This window comes from Plecotus auritus (assembly GCF_963455305.1).
Source record: "Plecotus auritus genome assembly, chromosome: 7".
NCBI classification, from domain to species: domain Eukaryota; kingdom Metazoa; phylum Chordata; class Mammalia; order Chiroptera; family Vespertilionidae; genus Plecotus; species Plecotus auritus.
In genome coordinates, this window is record NC_137774.1 from 20533509 (window position 1) to 20556835 (window position 23327).

A 23327-nucleotide genomic window follows, 5' to 3' on the forward strand; every position below is an offset into this window, starting at 1 on the left:
AGATGCTGTAGGTAAAAGGTCCTAATGGTACAGAAGGATGTGATCTCTAAATTGAGGACAAAGGTTACATTCACAGATTCACTCTCTGATATAATTCCTGTTTATTACTGATAGCGCTTTATTTCGGTGACTTTGGAGTTTGTGAACTAGACTGGAATAACATTGTGTAATATGGAGAAGAGTTTAACCTACAGTAAACTAATCTGAGTGTACTCCTTTGAGCTGGGCTCTCAGTTACACCATCAGGATGATGATGTCATCTGGATGAAGAGATTCCTAAGATTCTGAACGCTAGAATATCCTCTTCTTCTTCATAGTAACCTGTATCTCAGGGATGCCATAGCTGCTAAAGTATTGAGAAGGTATGTTCAGGTACAGTACCAGATTTTATTTGGAAAGATAGGCAGGAATAAAAGAACATGATGCATTTGGGGAAATTCAAAGAGTTTGGCAATGGATAGAGCACAGAACTATAGGCAAGAGGCAGGATATGAAAGCAAAAAGTTGGCAGAAGCATAATCACAAAAAGCATAATCATTATTCATGATGGTCAATTTGAACTTTATGTTTTAAGTGTGGGTAAAAAAAATTAGTGTTCTCAAAAGATAAATTTGGCAAGCATACGTAAGTTGGCACTATGGGGTCACAGGCTAAAGGCAGAGATGACTACAATAAGCCCAGGGAATGGAAATCCTGAATAAATGCACGAACACTGAGAATAAAAATGAATATTTGGGATGCAGAACTACAAAGACTTTGTATCCATTTGAAAGAGTTAAGTCTAATCACTATTATCAATTTTCTTTTATCTTTCTTCCTCAAAGTCACTCGCATCAGGCTTTTGCCCACACCAGTCCAGAAAATTCACACTTTTAAGATCTCCTATAAAGTCCGTTGCTAAATTCAATTGTCAGTTCTCCGTTTTCTTACTGTTTTAAATATGTTTTTATTGATTTTAGAGAGGGAGGAAGGAAGAGGGAGAGAGAGATAGAAACATCAATGATGAGAGAGAATCATTGGCTGCTTCTTGCACACCCCCCACAGGGGATGGAGACCACAAACTAGGCATGTATCCTGACCAGGAATCAAATCATGACCTCCTGGTTCAGAGGCTGATGCTCAACCACTGAGCAACACCGATTGGGCAGCTTTCTTATTTTTTAATTTATCAACAACATTTGATGCAGTTAATCACTTCTCTCTTCACTTACCTTCCAAAACACAGTATTTTCCTACCTCTGTGGCTCCTTCTTCTTTGTCTCCCTGACTTGATATTTTTCCCTAAACTCTCAATGTTGTAGTATTTCAGGGCTCACTTTTCTTACTGACTCTTTGCCATGTACATTCCCTTGGTTATCTCAAACAGATTCATGGCTTTATGTTTCATCTATATGCTGATGTTCCCAAATTTATATCGCTAGCTGGACCTTATTCATGAACTAACCCAATACATATGGAATTGCCTTCCCTACATCTCTACTTTGAATATCAAACAACTGTCTCAAAATTTAACATACTTACTATGCTTCCATAAACCTGCTCCTCTCACAATCTTCATCTCTGTAAGACAGCAACTCCATTCTTAGTCGCTCAATTCAAAAAGCCTTGGAGTCACCCTTAATCCCTCTTTCCCCTCACACTAGCACAAAAAAATACAACAGTAAATCCTGACAGCTGTACCTTCATAACATATCCACACTATTTCTCACACTGCTACTTCCACCCTGGTCCAAGCCAACTTTTGTCTGTAAAGTGGTTTCTCTGCTTCTGCACCAGCCTGGCTTCAATCTGTTCTTAATGCAGCAATCAGAATGGTTCTGTTAAAACACAAATTTGATCTAAACACTCCTCTCCTCAAAACCCTTCAAAGATTTCTCATCTTAATAAGAGTAAAATTCTAAGTCCTTAAATCAAAACACTACACTACCTCTCTGACTTCATCTCCTACTCTTTGCCTCTCTGACTTCACTGAAGCATACTGGTTTCCCTCTTGCTTTAAACACTCCAGGAATTTAATAAGTCTTAGCCCCTGTTTAGTGCCTCATTAATTCTAGATTTAGAACTAGATGGGGGGGGGGGGGGAGAGAACATGAACAGCCAGAAGTAAAATTATTTAATCCTTTGATTTTTTTCTGAAAACCAAATGCCATTTTCAAATTAGAGTTCTGTAATGATTTTCAATTCTCAACCCAAATATTTATGTTTTACTTTTAAATTCTTTATTATACTAGGAAGCTCCCAATTCATCGAGTATAATAGATGGGAAAGGTCCATCTATAACAACTGGCTTTTTGAAATCTCTACTTTAATGTCTCAAATATACCTCAAACTCAAAATATCTGAACATAAAATTCTAACCTTCCTCTCACCCCTTCAAACCTGATATACTCTATCAGAGCTCCCCATCTCAATGAATTCATCACCAAATAATAATGATTTTCCTTCCTAAATGTCTCTTGAATCCATCCACCTATCTCCATCTCCAACCTGCATCCATTCCTATATCCACTCTCTTCTAAACGTTTATCCACAAAGCAACTAATTCTTTAGAAACTAGGAGCTCATTGCACGAATTTGTGCACCTTGAAAGGAACTGTGGGCAGCAAGGATGTGGTGGGCACAGGGGTGGTTCTCGGCCCATCCTCTGTGCCCCTGCCCGGCCCCTCCTGCCACAGCCCCCAGTCCTCTCTCTGCCGGCAGCCCCGCTCCTGCTGCGGCTGCTCCCATGTGCTGAAGGCACCAGCCCCGCTCGCACCTGCTGACAGCGCCAAGCGATTGGGACTGGCACTGGGCACCAGCAGCGTGTGCAAGCAGCGGCTCCAGCACTGGCTGTGGGTGCAAGCGGGGCCGGCACTGGCAGTGGGTGCAAGCGGTGGCTCTGGCTCCAATGCCAGCAGCGGGTGCGAGAGCTGGGTGGGACCGCAGTGCGCAGGAGCAAAGAATTTTCTGTAACCACCAGAGGCTCGCCCCGATGACAGCGACCGGTGCCCTGCCTTGGTCTGGCGCCCCCCTCGCCCCCCCTGCTCCACCATCCCGCAGTGGCCAACGCCCACCATATTCCACGCACACCCCCTGGTGGTCAGTGCCCATCATAGCAACCATTTGTTTAGCTGTTCTGGTTGTTCTGCCATTCAGTCTATTTGCATATTAGCCTTTTATAATATAGGATAGATATCTAATAGTTATCCATTTAATGTTCAAAATGTTTAAATGATCTCCCATCAGAATAGATTTAAAATTTTTAACATGGTCCATAAGGTTCTACTTTTCCAGCTCATTTCTAATTAGCTCTCCCTTTATTTTCCTTCTATTGGCTTTCTTTCAGTTCTTGACCTCTATACTCAAGAGTATGTAGAACAAAAACCTCTATACTCAGAGTATCTAGGAAAAAAAAATCCTCTTTACTCAGAGTATCTAGAACAAAACCTTCAAGAGACATTTAGGAAGGAAAATCAATATTATATATCTGGAGAGTCAGAATAAGATGGTTTTCACCCAAAATACTTTCATATATGTGGGTAAATTTCAAAAGGACTGGTATTAGAGATTTTTTATTTTATGTTAAATAGTCCACAATAAACTAAACCCTTATATTCATTCCTCTTACTCCCTAAAAAGATAAAATAAATGCTACTAAGAGACTAAAAGTTAAATCTCCCCCTTGCCACTCCAACCTCCAAGAAAAGGCACAGTATCTTTCTATTTTGACTAAGTATATTTAAATGTAATGATACTCAATTAAAAACCAAAGTAACAAAAATCATATTATCTAAATATGCCTTAAATTTTTTCAAGTAAATTGTATTTTATGTATTCTTTATGCCTAAATACTACTTTGTTTATTTATATATATATGTAAATATGTTTTTAAAGTCCTTAGAATAATAACATGAACTTGTAAGCACCTAATCTTTACTGTATTATGTGGATGTAATAATGATGGCAATGAAAATAAAAATTCAAGATAAAAATGTTTTAAAGAAAAAATGCTATTAAAGCTAACAACATGACCTTGGTATATGTAATATACAAAATTCAAAAACTTGTCATTGTAAGACTCTTACTAGATTATTACAATTTTGTATCTTTCTCCTAAGGAAGTAGGAAACATGAATATAATAATGACTACGTGGTTGAATAATAGGAATCATTAAGATCAAGTGGAATATAAAAATATTTAATCAAAGAACAAGGAAAGAACTGAACAAAGAACCCTGTAAACAGACTTGCATGTAAGCAAAGAAACTTTATATGTGAGAAAGTAGCATTATAAAATACTGAAGAAAGGAGAGGCTACTCAACAAGTTAGGAAAACTGCCTTCTCCACATGAGAAAAATAATTAGATCCCCTTCTCACACCATAATAATATTACAAAAATAGTAAACGATAAAAGAAAAATCAAAATGTGCTAAAAACCTGGAAAAAAAATTTGAAAGTAACGAACAAAACTTTAACCATTTTAAGAAAATACTAGAGGCCCAGTGCATGAAAATTCATGCAATGGAGTGGGGGGGTCCCTCAGCCCAGCCTGCTCCCTCTCTCACAGTCCAGGAGCCCTTAGGGGCAGGAGGTGACCCGGCAATCAGGGGAAGGCGACACCCCCATCACACCTCTGCTGCTGCCACTGCCGCCAGTGTATGCCTCGGCCGGCCCTGGTTACCTGAGCCTCGGGAGCCCTGGGCGGCGGGGCAGCCGCCATCCAAGGCTTCCTGCACCTCGGGCCGGCCATGGGCAGCTGGGCAGCCAACATCCGAGGCTTGCCTGTGCCTTGGGCCAGCCCTGGGCGGCTGAGCAGCTGCCATCTGAGGCTTGCCTGTGCCTCAGGCCAGCCCTGGGCGGCTGGGGGGCTGAGGGGACTGGGAGACTCTGGAGGCAGGCGCGTGGAGCGGCTGGATCCGCGTGGGATGGGCCCGTCCATGACGCACGCCTGCCACCCTGGTGGGGCTGAGGGGACTGGGCGCCATCTTGTGGCTGTGGGCACCGCCATCTTTGAGGGCATGGAAGTCAATTAGCATATTCCCTCCTTATTGGCTGTGGATGCCGTCATCTTTTGTGAGGTCATGATGGTCAATTAGCATATTCCCTCTTTATTAGATAGGATAGGATAATATATTTGCGATCTCTCAGGAAAGATTTGTGAAACAACATAGGGAAAGAGTAATAAATATGAATAAATTAAAATCTTAAACTTCTCAACAAAACAAGAAAGCCCACTGCATGAGAAAACATATTTGCCAATGTTATATCCGATAAGAGTTTAGTCTCCAAAATTTATAGAACTCATACAACTTAACAAAAGGAAGATAAACAACCCAATCAAAAAACGGGCAAAGGACCTAAATAGACACTTTACGAAAGAGGACATACAGAATGCCAAGAGACATGTGAAAACATGCTTAAAGTCACTAATCATCTGAGAGATACAAATCAAAACGATAATGAGGTACCATCTCACACCTGTCAGAATGGCTATCATCAACAAATCAACAAACAACAAGTGCTGGTGAGGATGTGGAGAAAAAGGAACCCTTGTGCACTGCTGGTGGGAATGCAGACTGGTGCAGCCACTGTAGAAAAGAGTATGGAATTTCCTCAAAAAATTAAAAATAGAACTCCCATTTGACCCAGTAACCCCACTTCTAGGACTATATCCCAAGAAATCAAACACACCCATCAGAAAGGCTATATGCACCCGTATGTTCATAGCAGCACAATTTACAATAGCTAAGATTTGGAAACAGCCTAACTGCTCATCAGCAGATGAGTGGTACATCTACACAATGGAATACTATGTTGCTGTTAAAAAAAAAAGGAATTTTTACCATTTGCAACAGTATGCATGGACCTGGAGAGCATTATGCTAAGTGAAATAAGCCAGTTGAATAAAGATAAATATCACATGATCTCACTCATTTGTGGGATATACTGAACAAAAATAGATCCAGAAACATAGAAGCATCAAACAGACCATCCAACCTCAGAGGGAAAGCGGGTGTGTGTGTGTAAAAGAGCAACCAAAGGACTTTTATAAGCATAACCCAAGGACACAGACAGTAGAGGAGTGGGAACAGCCAGGAATGTGGGAAAAAGGAGACATATGTAATACTTTAAACAATAAAGAATTTTTAAAAAATTTTACACTTCATTCAACAGGAGTTGAGAGTTTCAGTCTTATAACCAAAAGCAAAGTTTAAAACAGGACAGAGAGGAGAGAAGATATCTGCAAAAACATCACAGACTAAGGATCAACCTAGAACAGGGTCTACCAACTTCTGCAAAAAACTAAAACTAAAATATTTTAGGCTTTGCAAACGGTATGTTCTCTGCTGTGACTACTCAGCTCTACCACTGTATTGCAAAAGCAGCCATGAACAATATGTAATTAAATGAGTGTGGCTGCATTCCAATGAAACTTTACTTATGGACATTGAAATTTGAATTTCATATAATTTTCATTGTTGTGACATTTTATTTTTTCTTTAATATTTTCCCTGAATCATTTAAAATAAATGTAAAATTAATCCTTAGCTCACAGGCTGCACAAAAACAGGTGGTGGGTGGATTTGACCCATGGGCTACCATTTGCTGAACCCTGTCTAGAACACAGAAAGAATATCCATAAATCAATAAGAAAAAGATAAATAATCCAAGAGAAACAATGCATATGGGATATGAAGAGGCTAGTACCAAAAGAGGAAATATAAAAGGTCAATAAACACATGAAAGGATATTCTGCCTCACTAGAAATTACAGAAACAGAAATTAAATCAGTATAACATGGGGAAAATGAAGAATTCTGACCATTTGAATGTTGGCAAGGACATAGCAGGACAGGAACTCTCAAACACTTCTAAGAAGCGTGTAAATATGTACAGTAACACAGGAGAGGAATTACATAGTAAAAGTGAAAAGGCAAATAGCCCACATCATGGCAACTCCATCTCTAGATATAGTCCCTAGGAAAACTCTTATATGTGTGCAAGAATATTCACTGCAGCATTTTTTATAATAACACAAAACAAAACGAACATTGAAATAAACTCAAATTTCTATTAGGAGAATAAGGATTAAAGAAATGCACTCTAAAACTGAATACTGTACAATATATAAAAGAAATAAACCAAGTCTATATACAGCAAGAGCAAAATAAACAAGATGTAGAATGACACAGAGATAATGATACCACTTAATAAATTTTAAAACACACACACAATACTAAACTAAAAATTGTTCATGGATAAATTATACTGAGATATTTCATCTCTGATAAAGAAGATTCAAACATTAATTTTTTTTTTTTACCAAATTCTAAATCTGTATGAGTCTGAATTATCTATGTCTTTCTACATGTGTTAAGCTATGGTAATAACAATGAGAATTAGAGAAAAATATGCCATATTTTATTCTGAAAGTTATAGGAATTTATATTTGTGAAAACTCATTCTTATAGCAAAATATAGAATGGACTAAAGGGTCCTGAGACCAAAGACATGGTAATTTAAGTGACAAAAGAAGGAAAAGAGAAGGTTAGGAAATATTCAGAAGTTCTAATGAACTGGACTTGATGGCTCATTATATGTTGGCAGCCATTTTGGGGAGCACAGAAAGCTTCATGTGTTTTCCAACTATTTCCTGAATACACTTGCTATGAGCTTTTAAGTAGCTCTTAGAACTGACATCTACATTAGCTGATGATAATGAACCATCAGCTATAGCTAAGTGATAGAAAAAGGATTTTAGAAAACAAAATGTCCGTTAAAGCAATTTTGGAAGAGATGTAGTAGAGAGGTTTTCTCCGCTCTGCAGTTTCTGCCAGATAATATACATACTGTATGCTCCTGAGGGCTAACAATACTGTTGAATACCAACACATTTTAATATTCTGTTCCTGAGGAAGAGATGAGCAAAAGTTCGGGACCACACAAGTACAAATCCTGGCTCCAACACTTACTGTATGACTTAGGTCAAGTCATTTAACTTTTTTCCTCTGCCCCTGTTTATCTACTAAATAAATAAAAATTAATAAATAAATTTATCCCATAAAGTTGTGAAAATTAAATTAGTATAATTATGTATGTATTTATGTATGTGTGTGTCTTTGTACACACACAAAGTGTTGGCTGTTATGCATTCATCAGTTACTAGATACCCATTAAGTGCTGGGGCATCATACTATGTGCTCGAGAAGTAGAGATAACAATTTCACACTGTTTGCCTTCTTACACTGTGATAGGCAAGTGAGCTAATGTGCTGTCTCCAACCTAAGTAATTAACAATTCCTGAGCTATCTCTCAATCTGTCTGAGCCTATCAACAATGGTAACATCATTTAATCTTTCAACAATTGATAAAAAATCCATGGGAAAGGTTTATGGTTATACAGAGAAAAAAAATATTAATATACAAATATATGGATTTGTCATTTTCTAAACTATATTTTCATTCTTATCTCTAAATTTTCCCATCACTATTTCTTCTATCCTTCTAAATGATTCTAATCTAAAAGAATCATAAATAAATCTAATGCTAATCTAAAAGAGTCATAAATAAATAAAATTCCTCAAAACTTACCTCTAAATTTCCCCCCTTATTCTAATATATTTATTTTTATTTCTTTTACTCTTAACCACACTGTTAATCTGAAAGATCCATAAATACCCTCAGAAACTACCTGGATCTTAGAATTGCAAAGACAGTAATGGTTAAATGAATATTAACAAAAGGGTTTTTTTTTACTGCTTAGTTGAAAATGAATTACTCTATTTATAGCATAAAATCTTTTGATTTTATGCAGTAATAGATTATTTATCATTTTCTTTAATAAATTATGTTTATTGTCAAAAGCATCTCATATAACAATCATCCTCTCATCAACTTACTTTGTAATATTCTCCTTCAACGAAAGATATCTTAATTGCATCGAGCTCTCTATCGCAAATTTACAGTACTAATCCTTGCCAGCCATTTTGTTTTCTGCTTGTAACACTAGCAGCCAGCTGCCTTCAGCCTGACTCTATTAGCATATCGAATAATTTAGAAAATAAGCATAGAAATGGAATCTAAAGATATAATTGGTTTTTATCAGACTATATCTATACATTATATATGACTATTTAAATGTTTTATTTTGATGTTTTTCTTCCTTTCAATATAATTTATTTTCTTAATTTAAATACTCATTCCTGCTCACAGTAATTTTCCCTCCCCCAGATTCTGTAAATGAGGTTGACCTATTATTGTTTAAGTATAAGAATTTTCAAATTTTAATAGAACGAACTACAAGTGTATTTTAAATATTTTCTGTAAAATTATAAAAGGGTTGGATACTGTAATTTACAACTATATTCCAGCAGACCATCTAGCCAAGAATGATAAATAAATAAAAAGCTAACATATATTGTTCTTACATCTCAAGGGTGTTTCTAATAGCTAGCAGACAGCAAATAATTCTCCACCTGTTTTGACTTGCAATAGGCTGCTGTTTGAATGTCTGTAACAACGCGCCCTCACGGAGCATCACTGAAGTCTTAGCTGACACATTATCTAATGCAATTTTAATGATGACGGGTAGAGCCAAAGAGTTCCGATTAGTGTCCTGATCTTCAGAACTCTTTTCCAACACATATTCCCTCCCCCCACACAAGTCCTATTCATCCATTATTAATAAGTTCTGAAATTATATTATTCATTAATCCATTCTATCACTTATCATAAAATTCCTTTTAGGGTTCCCTTGCAATTCATTTAATAATACTATTTTAAAAGTTTGTTAACTTAAGAGAATATAACACTCTCTTGAAGTAACAATAAGCTAAAAAAAAAAAAAAGGCTAAGAGGGAAAAAATAACCTGCAAGGAAATAAACTGCTCAAAGATTAGAATTGCTGAAGTGCTTTAACAACTTCAATTTCTCTTCCAAACCCCTCCCCATCTCCAAGGCTTATTTGTGTTTTTACTGTGATGCCAACTAACCATCCAGGCTGCTGTAAAGCCTCTGGTTAGAATGGATTTCAGGGCTGCCGTGTCTTGTGAGGAACCAATCAGATTTCTTTGTTTCATCTGCAACATTCCATCAGGGTTATATAACATTTTAGATACATAAAACATCCTAATAATTACAGCATATTTCAATCTATGGTTAGCAATCTATGGCCACTAAATCTGGCACAAAATCCCATAATGATTCTTCTGTGTTATTCAATAAAAGCAAAGGAAAATAGTACAGAAGAGAGGATAATTTGTTTTCTCTTGGGTGAGAAGAGAGAGTGTATTTGCTCTGTCTAGAAGAAATAGTTTTTGAAAATATAGAATATGAGCAATTTGCAGACTACTAAGATTAATGCAGATTCTTATTATTTCTGTCTACAGTAAAGTGGGTGAGTTAACCCAACACAGTGGCAAACAGCCATAGAGTTGTTAATTCTTATCACACACAACATGTCAGTAGTATAGAATAAAACATTACAAGTAGATTTTAAACTCTGGTTTAATATTTTGCAATTTTTTTTAAAGCACGGAAAAACTCAGTGAAGCATTTTAATGGGCAAACATTTTCTCAAATAAGAAAATCTGAACTTTAAATGTCATACCCCAATTTAACACCTAAAATACTAACCAAAAAAATAGTATGCCAGCAGCATTGCTACCTATATGATCAGAATACTTGCAGTACACTTGTACTGGAAATATATATATATATATATATATACACACACACACTTGTACTGGAAATATATATATATTTCCAGTACAAGTGTATATCAGAGTTAATGCTGCATAACTTAAATATAGTTGTTCTGTGCTATTAATATAGAACTCAGATTTTTAAGAATACATTAAGCTGAACCTGTGAATCTAGTATTTCCTTTCCTTTTACAACTCAAAAGCATCCCACATATGATGGTTCAAATCAGCACAGGATTAAAATAGCGCCTGAATGCATAAAAAACCTGAATCTGTTGGGTGTGGCTTAAGTAAATATATCTTGTTTCAACTGGACAGCTCCCCAGTAATATGCTGCCACCGAAACCCAAAATATATGAGTACATAACTAAAGTGCTTTCTGGGAGGGGGTGGGAAACTAAACCTCCATGTTTTTCTCTACTTGGTGTTCAATTGTTTCTTATACTGTACTTCTAAAATGACAAAATGTCTTGAGTGAGCATTAAAAAACCAAGGACAGAGAAATTTTAATTGTCCTACTTTCCTTATTTTATACTCACTGTCTACAACATGGCCATTCTTACAAACATTTTGCTTTCATAAAAGAGGTAATCATTTAAATCATGACTATGTGCAATGCGAACTCACTGCATTATAGTCATCAATAAAATATAAGTGCCAACTCAAGTGTTCATTCTACTTATTTGCCATCCCACCAGAGAATGCTCTACTAATGCTCTCTACTATTATAAAATGAACAATATAAGAGACATTGATAGGAGCTGTGATAAATGTGTAACAGAGAAAATATAAAATCTGTAAGTACTTTAAAAAAAAAGTCTAGTATTAATAGGAAAAACCCTTCACATATATGCAAATGTGTGTACATGTATACACATTACACATACACATATAGTACAAATAAAAAACTATTCATAAGCTACCATGCATGCATTTATTAATGCTACACATGCAATTTACCCGAAACCTCTATGTATTAGAAGCCATGCAGATTTCAAAACTATACATTTTCATTCTTAAATGGCCACAATCAAATATTAAAACAGCTAAGGATATCTGACATACTGAACTATATCCAAGCTTTTAATCTCGTTAAACAGTTTCCTCTGCCATTCAGTATAGCAAACCCACCTTTGAGTCATATTGACGGTTATTTTTTTCCCATGCCCTGAAATTGCTGCACCATTTTGTTTGTCTTCTGGACAGTGGAAAATTCAGCAGAACAGCAGTGAAGGAGTGTACTGGAGTCAGCAGAGGCAGTGCCAGCCTCCTACTGCAGTCTGTATATTGAACGCACTCAAACCCACAGGTGCCTACGTAAAATCCTCCAGCTGCAGCCTGCAACTTAATGTTTCCTTCAGCAGCAGATCTGTATGCTAGTTTCACTTTGCTTTAACCCAATAATTGAACAGGATGCACAACAATGTGCCATCTTTTAAAAATGAATTTTACATAAAATAATTACATAGAAATAGTCTCTATTAAGTAGCCAAAATGAATGACTTTTAAAATCTGAAGTATAATCACAACTTATGAAGATTCAGAAGGATAATTACCAAAAGAGAAACTCATTTCTAACAATTTATAAATTCTAAACTGATCACTTAATTTTTTCAAGAAAGAATGACATTAAAAACTAACATGTGACTGTCTTACATCTTGCATAGCTTATGAAAGTAATTTTTTCAAATAGCACAGTATATCATGTATAAATGCAGAAAGAGGTCTGCCTCTAACCATACCTTTTCATCAACAAATAAACAATTTATAAGAAGAAAATATGGAAATGATATGTTAAAGGCAAAGTGAATCTACGTAAACCAATTTTCAAAAACTGACAGATGAAACAAGAAACAGACATAAACTGATGAATAAAAACAGACCCAGAGACAGGGAAGCATCGATCAGACTGTCAAACCTCAGAGGGAAGGTAGGGGAGGGTGGGGGTAAGGGGGAGAGATCAACCAAAGGACTTGTATGCATGCATATAAGCCTAACCAGTGGTCACGGATAACAGGGGGATGGGGGCATGCGTGGGGAGGGGTTTGGGATGGGAATGGGGGGATAAGGACAAATATGTGATACCTTAATCAATAAAGAAATTAGTAAATAAATAAAAAGAAACAGAGACTCACCATCCTTTCATATAAACTTCAAACATATACACTCTTATCCTACCAGAATTAGAGAATTTTAAAACTCTGAGAAACTTTAAAGAAGACAAATAAGTCTAACTCAAATTTTTCAGATGAACAATTTAAGGACCACGAAAGTTAAGGCTAAACTACCTTTCTCTAGGTCATGTAGCTGGTCAGTAGCAAACCTTGATCTTATCATTCTAAATACACCTTTTAATAAATAAATAAGAATTACTGCAATTCACCTAATACTAAACAGTAACCTGAATATTTCTATAATTATTAAAAAACTAAGTCTGTGGTTTAAAAACCTTTACAAAAAAAAAAAAAAAATCTCCAAGCCCAAATGGTTTCAATGAATTTTACTGCTACCAAATATTAAAAAAAACACCAATTTTACACAAAATCTCTCATTAGATGACATTACTCTAATACAGTAAAAGTAGATCAGATCATTAAAAAAAAAACCCACTACAGACCAATATCTCTCATGAACATAGAAACAAAAATCCTCAACAAAATATTAGCAAATCAAATCCAGTAACGTACACACACACTCTCTCACACACACACACACTATGACCAAGAGGGGTTTATCCTCCTAGGAATGCTAAGTCAATTAAATATTTGGAAATCATTCAATGTAATCCAACATATTAATGGTTCAAAGAAGAAAAATCACATGATCAGATCACTTGATGTAGAAAAAGCATTTAAACAAAATTCAACATCCATTCATGATTAAAAATTAGAAATACAGGAAAATTACCTCAACTTGATTTTAAAAAATCTACCATCAACATCAATCATCCTTAGTGGTCCAAGACTGACAAGAACACTGACTCTCACCACTCTTAGCCACCATCTTACTAGAAACTAGTCAGTTCGTACAGACGGAAGAGGAAGAAATAAAACTGACTATTCTCAGAAGACATTATTGTCCACTTTAAAAATTCAAAGGAATCTACCAAAAACAAACAAAACAAAACAAAAAACTCTCAGAACTTCATGAGTTTAGCATGGTCATAGTACAAAGTCAAAAAACAATAATCAATCATAGTTTTATATATATTTATACACTAGCAGTAGACAATTAAAAGCCAAAACTTTAAAAATACTACCAACAATAGGTGTTTTTTTTTTTAATGTGAATACATGATTATTGATTTCAGAGAGGAAGGAAGAGGGAGAGATAGAAACATCAATGATGAGAGAGACTCATTGATTGGCTGCCTCCTGCATACCCCTTACTGGGGATCAAGCCCACAACCCGGGCATGTGCCCCTTGACCAGAATCGAACCTGGGGTTCTTCAGTCTACAGGTTGACGCTCTATCCACTGACCCAAACCAGCTAGGGCCAACAATAGTTTTTAAAAAGGAAATACTTAAGTATAAATCTAACAAAACAAATACATGCTGGAACTACAAAATGTTGACGACAGACATCAAATAAGACTCACATAAATGGAAACACATATGTTTATACACTGAAAGACCCAATATGATAAAGATTTCAATTTTATTCCAATTGACCTATAGATTTAATGCAATTCCAAGCAATATTCCAGAGGGTGTGTTTTTTTATAGATATAAACTTTAAAATTTATATGGAAAGTCAAAAGATTTAAAATAGTTAAAACAGCCCTAGCCAAGAGGGAGAGGGAAAGGGGAGAGGGGAGAGGAGAAAGAGGAGAGGGGAAGGGAGAAGAGGAGAGAGGGAGAGGAGAGCAGGGGAGAGGGGAGAAGGGGGGGGAGGGGAAAGGAAGAGAAACACTGATCAGTTGCCTCCCACATGTGCCTCCAACCAGGGACTGAACATGAAACCTTGGTATGTGCCCTGACCAGGAATTGAACCTGTCATGCTTTGTTGCACAGGATGCTGCTCCAACCAACTGAGCCAACCAGCCAGGGCTCCATGGTTTACGTTTGCGTGTTTTTTTTAAATTTTTTTAAATATATAATCTTGGATTAATAATCAAAGACAATTTTATAAGGGGAACTTTAATCTACTAAGAAATCACTATTTTAAATTTCAAGCAACTTGTACAAGTTGAGGATAGGGAGCAACTAAACAGAAGATGAAAATTACTTCCTTTAAATTGGAAAGAATTATATAGTCACAAAAGGGCTTGTACTGACAGCATTAACCCTACATAGCTTTCTCTGGCTTCCTTCTTCAGCAACATAGGTGGAAACAGTAAACTATGAAAGTAGATAATCATGGAAATAAATCTTTAGGGAGAAATACTGCAGTGCATTGCTAAAAGGGTTTATAACATTAAATTGTCCTGAAGTCCAGAGGAAGTATAATCCCAAAGCATAAACAAAGGTAAATTAGAAAGGACTCAGAAGAATGGAAAGAAACCATGGAGTTAATAAATTACATTTGAAAGCAGAATTTAGTACAAAAGGTAATTTCTCTGGATAATTATTCATTTAATATGTGATCATTTTGTACCTAATATGGGTGTGGAATAATGCAATGTCACATCAGCCAGTCTCTCCAGCCAGAAATTTCAGAATTATTGCCTTCATTCTTTCCTTTTCCTAGCCACTCTAATAACTAAATCCTTTCTATTTTACCTCAAAAATATCTTCCTTGTGTATCCTCTTTAGTCCTTTAGCCTTTTCATCATCTCTTAGATTCTACTCATCGAAGTCCATTTCATATACTTATGCCAGTCCATTTTATATATTGATGCCAGAGTTATCTTCCTTAAATGTCATTCATTCATGAAACAATATTACTGAGTGCTTACTATGTGCCAGTCTGGTGCTAAGAATACAGTGGAAAAGAGAATGTATTATAGTGAGAAAGACAGATAACAAAACAGAAAAACAAGATAAATAATAAGATAGTGATAATTGCAAGAGTCACAATATAAGAGGGGGGACAAAATAAAAGGACAAATACAAAAAAGGGGCTAAAGTCTTAAATCTGGTAGCCAGGAAAGACCTCAAGGAGGTGACTTCTCAATTAAGTCCCCAATGAAGAAAGGAAGCTAACGTTCCAGCCTGAGGGCACAACAAGCATAAAACTCCTAAAGCAGAAGGCTGATATGGCTGAAAAAAAGTGAACAAGAGTTACTTTTATAGGAAATGAAGTCAAAGGTAATCAGGAACAGTCCTGGCCAGGTGGCTCAGTTGGTTGGAGCACTGTCCCAGGTAACAAAAGGTTGCAAGCTCTATTCCTGGTCAGGGCACATACCTAGGTTGCATGTTTGCTCCCGGGTCCAGGCATGTACAGGAGGCAACAGATCGATGTTTCTCTCTCTCTCTCTCTTTCTCTATCTATCTCTCTATCTCGCTCTCTCTTTCTCCTCCTTCCTCTCTCTCTCTCAAATCAATTTTGAAAAACATATCCTCAGGTGAGAATTTTTTTTTTAATGGTTAAAAGGGTGAACTTCAAACTTGGCTGGTGCTCAGTGGTTAGAGCGTCAGCCCACAGACCAAAGGGTTGCGAGTACAATTCTCAGTCAAGGGCATGTATCTCGGTTTTGGGTTCAATCCCAGGCCCCGGTTGGGGCACATGTGGGAGGAAACGAATCAATGTGTCTCTCTCATATTGATTCTTCTCTCTTTCTGCCTCCTCCCTCCCTTCCACTTTGTCTGAAAATCAATGGAAAATATATTCTTGGGTGAGAATTTAAAAAAAAAAAAAGGTGAATTTCATGTTATATATATTTTAACACAATAAAAAGCTTTAAAAAAATCAATCCATGGCCTGTGATACCAGTGCAACAGTCAACAGTACATCATCCCCACACAAAGCAATCCCTACCTGAGATAAGCTTATAAAGAAACCTTAGAAAACACACAAGGAAATGATCCATCATGAACAAGTCATTAAACACAGAAGGATCAGCACCCCAAGCATTTAAGGTAATACAATGATGCAAGAAAACATAAAATCTAACATCTCCATTATATCTCCAGCTCAGGTCTCAATCAAGGGCAGACCCTGATTATTTGAAAAATTAAAAGGTATCTTTTGGTCATAATGGAAATGTATCCTACAATGCCTTGGATAGTTCCACAAAATGAAGTAGCAATAATGCTCCTATCTCATTAATACCATGGTTTTCCTGGCTCTCTGTCCTAGACATATCTAGTCTAACTATGTGACCACATAATTATAGTTAATTTTAATACCTTATAAGTCATACCCTCCACCAAAATCAGTTGTTTTTCTCATCGTTGATTATTCTCATTTATTCTTTTCCCTTACTTGGTGAAAGAAATAGACATACAAGTCCAAGAAGTACACAGAGTCCCAAACAAGATAAATCCAAAGAGGCCCACACCAAGACACATCATAATTAAATACCAAAGGTTAAAGACAGAGAATCTTAAAAGCAGCAAGAGAAAGCAATTAGTTACCTACAAGGGTACTCCCGTAAGACTGTCAGCTGATTTCTCAACAGAAACTTTGCAGGCCAGAAGGGAACAGCAAGAAATATTCAAAGTGATGAATAGCAAGGACCTACAAACAAGATTACTCTACCCAGCAAAGCTATCATTTAGAATTGAATGTCAGATAGGAAGCTTCCTAGGCAAGGAAAAGCTAAAGGAGTTCATCACCACCAAACCAATATTACATGAAATGTTAAAGGGTCTTCTTTATGAAGAAGAATGAAAAAAAGAGATAAAAAATATGAACAATACAATAGCAATAAATAGATATCTATCAACAATTAAATCTAAACAAGAACAGAAACAGATTCATAGATACAGAGAACATTTTGATGGTTGCCAGATGGGAGGGGTGTTAGGGGAATAGGTGAAAAAGGTGAAGGGATTTAGCAGTAGAAGTACAAATTAGTAGTTATAGTATAGTCATGGGGGTATAAAGTACACATAGGGAATATAGTCAATAATCTATCTATAATAATAAAAGCATAATATGCTAATTAGACTGGGCGTCCTTCTGGATGACCTTCCGGACAAAGCCGGGGCTATGAGGGCCAAGGCGGCCACCACGGTGAGTGGGGGGCTGAGGTAGAGGAGGCAGCTGCTGCGGTAGCAGGGGCCGAGCCCCTTGCACGAATTTCATGCATCAGGCCTCTAGTATTCTAATAACTATGCATGGTATCAGGTGGGTATAAGATTTTGGGGGGGGATGATCACTTAGTAAGTTTTAAAATGTCTAATAACTGGGGTATACACCTGAAACTAATATATTATGTATCAATAGTAATGGAAAAATAAAAAATGATTTGAAAAAGAAAATTCACTTTATGTGTAAACCCAGAAGAAATATATGTCTTTCCATTTGTCCAATTCCAATTAGGTTTCTCAAATTTCATGAGAATTTGATGGTTATTATCATTGTGAATGTAATTTTTTCCTCATTTACATTTCTAATCAGTAAATACTGATAAAGCTGAAAGTACCAATCACCTTGCCAAATTATATTATTGTCTCTAGTAGATATTTACTAGATTCTCTGGGATTTTCACCTCATTTTAAAATAAAGATGACTGTTTTTTCGTTTCCATTGTTTATACTAGTCATTTTATTTTCTTGTCCTAATTGTATACTAGAACCTTCCAAACAATTTTGAAAAAGAGTGGTAACAGGAGAAATCTCTAAAGGTTTCTGTTTTAAGAACTTGCCGCTACATTTCCTTGTTTAGTATGATGTTTAGATGTTGGATTAGGTGAAAATTTTCATTATGTTTAAAGCACCCTTTTCTATTTTAACGGCTGCTCAGTTTTATAAAATGCTTTTCTTTCAAATAGAATGATACAATAATGTGGTTTTTTAAAAAAACTTTTGTTAATGTTCTAATATAGAAACATCTTTGCACTCCTGGAATAAACTCTACTTGTTGCAGTACCTTATCAGCATTTATATTTAACTATAAGTTTTATTTGCTTTGCTTGCTTTTCATTCTGCATCTCCTGCCTTCCTCACATTTATTTTTTATTTTGCTAGCTAGCAAAATAATTGGTTAGTAATTTTATTTTGCTCCTAACAGCTGTGTTATACTTAGGGTACTTTCGGAGTTCTTGAATACCTGAAATTGACAGTGTTTTTTCCCCCTCATACCTAACTGATGCTTTACCAAAACAATGAGAAAATGATACCAAATGACATTACTTATATCAAAGAAGCACATTTGAACTTTTATTACTTGCACTAGAGGCCCAGTGCACGAAATTCGTGCACAGTGGGGGAGGGATCTCCTCAGCCCAGCCTGCACCCTCTCCAATCTAGGACCCCTCACTGCCAGCAGTCAGACATCCCTCTCACAATCTGGGACTGCTAGCTCCTAATTGCTCACCTGCCTGCCTGCCTGATTGCCCCTAACTGCCCCGCCCCCCCCCCCCCCGACAGCCTGATCACCCCTAACCACCTCTGCCTGCCAGCCTGGTCGCCCCCAACTGAACCCCCCTGCCAACCTGGTTGCCCCCAACTGCCCCCCCCCGTGGGCCTGGTCACCCCTAACTGCCTCCCCCTGCTGGCCTGGTTGCCCCCAATTGCCCCCTACTGGCCTAGTTGCCCCACGCAGCCTGCTGTTCAGTCGTCTGGTTGTCCCTCACTAACCCCCCCTGCCAGCCATGATCCAAAGTTAATATAAGAACAAAACAGTCATCCAATTACTCATTAATGACTACAGAAAAAACTGTAATGATAAAAACACTAATGATGTCATTCCATAAATACACTTTTCATTTTAAGATACAATTTATTTGTGTTTGAAATTCTTGCTTTGGAGTATGTTTGAAAAAATATACTGCTTCTCTACAAATAGGGTTCCTTCCATACAAAATATAAATCACTATTTACTTAATTTATACTCTAAATTATAAACATTAGACAAGAAAAACCACAGAGAAAAATAAATACTAGAATAAGACACTCCCAAATCCTTATTGATATCATTAACTACCTAGTAAATCCAAGGAATTAGCTTTAATGCTACAGAGAGCTTTGACATGTGTGGAATTAACGACATATCTACTAAAGCAGTAGTTAGTCAAAAGTCTAGAATACATTAATTTGTAACTGCTAAAGCACAAAGTTTTTAAAATATTCTTTTTGTTGATTTCAGAGGAAGGACAGAAACATCAATGATGAGAGAAAATCACTGATCAGCTGCCTCCTTCACTCCCCCTGCTGGGGATCGAGCCTGAAACCCAGCATGTGCCCTGACTGGGAATCATGACCTCTTGGTTCATAGGTCAATGCTCAACCATGGAGCCAAATCAGCCAGACTCAAGAAATTTTTTTTAAAAGTGAGTGAGCAGCCCTAACCGGTTTGGCTCAGTGGATAGAGCGTCGGCCTATGGACTGAAGAGTCCCAGGTTCGATTCCGGTCAAGGGCATGTACCTTGGTTGCGGGCATTTCCCCAGTAGGGGGTGTGAAGGAGGCAGCTGATCGATGTTTCTCTCACATCAATGTTTCTAACTCTCTATCCCTCTCCCTTCCTCTCTGTAAAAATCAATAAAATATATTTTTTAAAAAAAAGTGAGTGAGCAAGAAGGTGGCATGAGGGAGAGGGGAAAACAGAGTGTGTGTGTATATATATAGAGAGAATGATAAAGCAAATGCAGTGAAAAGTAAATAATCTGTGAATCTGTGGAGTTCTTTAAACTATTGTTGCAACCTTTCAATAAGCATAAAATTATTTCTAATTTAAAAAAAATCAAACTAGCAAATGGAAAGAAGTTTAAGAACTGAAATATAAAAAACTAAAATTAAGTACTGAATATGGCTAAGAATAGATTATATACTAGTGAAGACTGAATTCATGACTGTAAGATATGTCAAAATAAAATACCCAGAATAAACTAAAGCACAGAGACAAAAGGATAGAAAGAATATAAGAGACATAGTTGATATGTATATGGTCTACCAAATGTATAGAAAGAAGAGAGAAAAAATTTTTAATTGAAAATTTGAAGAGAGAATAGATAATTTCTTTCAAAACTGTGAAAGACATCAAGCCACAGATTCAAGAAACCCTACAAACATAAATAAATAGAAGACAAACAAGGATAGGTAAAAAGAAAAACACTCCTAGGCACATCAATATAAATCTAGAAAACTAAAAACAAAGAGAAAAAGAGATAGATTGCCTTTAAAGAGGCAGCAATTAAGCTGACAGTTGACTTCTCACCAGAAATAATTCAAGAAGCCAGAAGACAATGAACAATATTTGAAAGAAATAAACTGCCAATCTAGAATTCTACTCCCAGCAAAAATATTCTGCAAGAAGGAAAAATAAAGGCATTTTCAGATAGACAAAATTAAAGGAAATTTGCCACAAGAAAATCCCAACTAAAGGAAATTATAAAGGGTGTTTTCTAGATAAAAAGAAAGGTTATACCATCTAGAAAATGAGGGATGGAGGAAAGAATGAAAAGGTCAATATTGGGTAAATCTAAATAATAGTGGCCACATAAAACAATATTAATGTCTTGTGGAGTTTAAAATACATATAGGTGAAAAGAATCTAAAGTTCTTTCATTGTCCAAGAAGAGGGTAAAAGTACTAATTGATATCAAACTGATTGATGTTTAAATCTTTAAGGTAACCACTGAAAGAATTATAATAGCATATAATTTCCAAGTCTATAGGGGGAGATAGAAAATAATAAAAAACATTTTGACCAATCCAAAATAAAGCATGAAAGGGGAAAGGAGGGAAAAAAGCATAGAACAGGTAGGACAAGAAGAAAGCACATAGTAAGAAGTTATATTTAAACCTAAATATAACATTGGTTGAATTAGTACAGATGAACCAACATTACCCTTAAAAGACTTGTCTGAATGAATAAAAAAGGAAACTCACCTATACGCTATTAACAGTATAACATATAGAAATGTTTCAAGTAAAAGAATAGAACAAATCATATCTTGCAAACACCAATCAAAAGAAAGCTGGGATAGTCATCCTAATATCAGACAAAATCAACTTTCAGACAAAAGGCAATATTAGAAATAAAGAGGGACATTCCATTATTGTAAAATAGTCATTTCAACAGGAAGAGATAACAATTCCAAATTTCAATGGATATAGCAAGATAGCTTCCATATGCATAAAGCAAAAGGGTCAGGAACTAAACAGACAGTTCCACAATCATAGTGTGAGATTTAATCACACCTTTCTCAATAAATATTTTTAAAAAATAAGTGAACATATAAGTGAGGATATAAAATATTAACCAAATTGACCTACACTGCACCCAACAACTGCAGAATCCACATTATTTTCAGGTGCATCCAGAACATTCACCAAATTTGATCATATGCTGAGCTGTAAGGCAAATCTCAAAAAATATAAAAAAAAAATAATATAGGATAGGTTCTCTGATAACAGTACAGTCAAGCTATGTTAATAGTAAGATAACCAGGAAACTATCAACTGTTTAGAAATTAACAATTATCCTTTAAATATCTATGGGTCAAGAAGAAATCACAAGGGGAGTTAAAAACAGTTTTAAATTGAATGATAATGAATATACTACCAATTTAAATTTGTAAAATGCAGAAAAATAAGAAAATTGAAAATATTAAAAGAATATAATAAATATCTACAACCCATTAACAGAGATCATTCAGTATATTTTTCTTCACTATTTCTCCCAATATGTAAATTTTAGGTTTATTTTTATCATGAAAGCCCAGGAACTACTTTGTTCTTTAAAAAAATTTTATAAACTTTATTTTAGTGACTGTAGAAATCTTCAATTTATATTTCACTTTCTATATAACCCTTTAAGGACAGTTCCTATTTTTATAGTCTCAATCCCCAGAGTGTCTAGGGCTAAAATAATTTCACACGTTAATTCAAAAAATAAATTTAGGTCTAGACTGTTTTTAATAAGTAGTGCACAGAAGTATTACTCTTTCACATATTAGAAGTAAATATTTCTCTTCACATACTTTTCTTTTACCTGACTGTTCCTGGTAAGTATTCAAGTGTTCCTACCTCTTAATAGAGTATAATAGCCTATAGGAATATAAACTTTCTTTTTTTCTAAATTAAATAAGCCATTTAATAAACAAATAAAGTGTTGTAGTATTAATTCAGATCCCTAATAGAACTCGCTTTTCTAAAATATCATACCAAATAAATGTAGCCTAGTCACTTACCACTTGATCTGTTTTTACGACTTGATTTCCCTCCAGTAAGAAGCATCTTGAGACTATTCCGAAACATGGTTGTGCTATTCTGGTACTCACAAAACTATAAAATAAAATGTGGGAAAATACGTTAGGAAACTCAATTTTCTATTCAAAATTCAGAATTAATTTTTCTATTTTATGTTTAAAGTATTACAAATAGTAGTACATATAGTAGTACATATGTCTCCTTTTTTTTTCTTCCCATTGACCTTCCCTGGCCTCCCCTACCGCCCAGTACATGCTCTGACCCCCACCCCAGTGTCTTGCATCCATTGGTTATGCTTATATTTTAAATGCACTATAAGGAATTAACTATGTGTAAAAACATAGTACAAAAATTATAACTAAATGACAAAAACATTTAATTAA

General features: G+C 35.8%; 1 protein-coding gene across 9 annotated transcripts in view; it reads right to left on the bottom strand.

Moving 5' to 3' along the window:
* TANC2 (tetratricopeptide repeat, ankyrin repeat and coiled-coil containing 2) overlaps positions 1-23327 on the bottom strand; it is a gene marked incomplete at its 3' end in the record, with an annotated part of 285235 nt that overhangs the window by 212717 nt on the left and 49191 nt on the right. For 8 of the 9 annotated variants that reach the window (XM_080677202.1, XM_080677201.1, XM_080677198.1 and 5 more), the window contains exon 2: positions 22926-23019. In XM_080677202.1, the coding sequence (XP_080533328.1) occupies positions 22926-22992 (67 nt within the window). In that variant the 5' untranslated portion in view covers positions 22993-23019. Of the gene's footprint in view, positions 1-11813; positions 11935-22925; positions 23020-23327 lie in introns of those variants that run through there. The other variant, XM_080677200.1, reaches the window with a different exon arrangement.